This window comes from Callorhinus ursinus, unplaced genomic scaffold (assembly GCF_003265705.2).
Source record: "Callorhinus ursinus isolate GAN/ISIS: 27379988/994484 unplaced genomic scaffold, GSC_fseal_2.0 scaffold16, whole genome shotgun sequence".
NCBI classification, from domain to species: domain Eukaryota; kingdom Metazoa; phylum Chordata; class Mammalia; order Carnivora; family Otariidae; genus Callorhinus; species Callorhinus ursinus.
The window spans coordinates 170,470-172,295 of record NW_027397078.1 but is presented as its reverse complement, the minus strand read 5'-3'; the positions used below and the strand labels follow the sequence as shown (position 1 = coordinate 172,295).

The 1,826-nt window shown below is 50.9% G+C and overlaps 1 protein-coding gene across 1 annotated transcript; it reads right to left on the bottom strand.

Moving 5' to 3' along the window:
* Positions 1-864: 864 nt before the first annotated feature.
* Positions 865-1,284, bottom strand: LOC112812909 (centromere protein V-like protein 3). The gene has a single exon (XM_073902213.1). The coding sequence runs from the start codon at positions 1,282-1,284 to the stop codon at positions 865-867; it is 420 nt and encodes a 139-aa protein (XP_073758314.1).
* Between the last annotated feature and the right edge of the window lie 542 nt (positions 1,285-1,826).

Genomic DNA, 1,826 nt, shown 5'->3' with positions numbered 1-1,826 from the left:
AAAAGGGAGGCAATAACTTTTAGGAATCGTATATATAAGCATTTATTTAATCTTCTTGAAATTAAGCTTATTATTTCTATGTATTTTTCTACATAGAATTTCTACAGACTATTTTTATATAAAATGCATCACCTGGTCTTTAGTTTTCTGAAAATAACATACATACAAGATCTTTAAAGTTAAGTAGTAACACTAGTCTTTCATGAAATCACCCCTACCCTGCCCCGTCCCCTTACTCCTGCTCTGGCTCTGAGACTTTCATCTTTTCTGTTTCTCTGAAATTTACCATAATATTTTTTTCTTAAGATATTATTCATGTATTTGAGAGGGCACACGCCCCCGCGCACAAGAGCAGAGGGTGGGTGAGGGGCAGAAGCAGACTCCCCGCTCAGCGGGGTACCTGACTCAGGGCTCGATCACAGGACCCTGGGATCACGACCTGAGCCAAAGGCAGAGGCTTAACCACTGAACCACCCAAGCGCCCCTACCATGGTATTTCTAAATCATAGCCTTATACTCATTTTAGCATACAGCAAAAATGGCCACAAATGAGGACTTCTGGTTCCAGCGCCCTTGTGTGAAGAGGTTGGAAATCATCACCCCCTTTTTTATAACAAGAAGACCCTGTACAAACTGAATCAACTTTTTTTTTTTTTTTATTTTAACCCATTGGATAACTGAGGTTGCAGGGCAAGCCACCACCCTGAAAAACAGATTCGACAACCACGATTTGCTTACTTGGAGCACATGCCTCTAGAACCATAAACATAGAACACTTAAATGGTAAACTTGCTTAATTGCTTAAAGCTGAGCGTGTACTGCTAGGACAGTAAGGGGGCCTTCACGTGTTTGTGGGCTTTACCTCTAGGGAAATGTTCCCTTGTCCAGCCAGTGCGGGGCGACGCCATACACGCCGGGGTCAGAGACAGAGGCGTGGAAACTCTGCACCCCGCACCTGCTGCAGAAGCTGTGCAGCGCCGGGTGCGCGTGGGATCGATAGGTGACGATGCTCTCGGCGCCCAGCAGGAGAGTGAAGCGCGAGGCCGGCACCAGGAAGTGTCGGTGCTGCTTCTTCCTGCACAGCCTGCAGCTGCAATCCACCACGCGCAGGTCTGCGGGGGCCCAGACGGCGAAGCGGACCGCGCCGCAGTGGCAGCCTCCCGTGTGATACACCAGGCCTGGGTACTCCAAGGTGTCCAGCAGGAACTTGGCGGCGCCCTCGCAGCTGAGGCCCCGCCGCTTCCTGAACGTCTCCCAGCGCTCCCGCTGCGCGCCCAGGTCCATCTCATTGAGGGACTTGGGAGGGCGCTAGGGCCATGTGTATGGCAGCGTTCTTTGCAGCGCTTCCCTGGACTGCCGGCTTTCTTTCAGCAGTGTTGTTTGCCGCAGCCGTGCGTGCCTGGCGCCAGGACCCGTGGCTGAGCTGGTGAGGGGTAGTAAGGGTGAGGGTGGAGGTGGATGGCGGGGAGAACGGGGAGCAGGGGTCCCTGGGCCACTCTGTTTTGCGGTTGGGCGGCAGTCCTTTTCCTTATCCTGACTGCGGCATCCTCAGCCATTAGTGTAAATCTGGCTAAGTTGTCACCCTGCAGTGCTGGGTGGAGAGTGGGGCTGTGATCCAGGGGAATGCTCGGTTCTAAGAACTTTTGGGGTTGCGCCTTTGTCTGCACTACCGTGGTTGGCCACTTGTTGAAAACGAGGCCAAAAGACCCTTCCCCTGATACGAAAATAACTTTACTGGTGTAATGTGTTGGCAAGCTGTATCTGTAGCCCCTTTTCCTAAGAGATGTTTTTTTGTTTTGTTTTGTTTTTTGTTTTGTTTTGTTTTA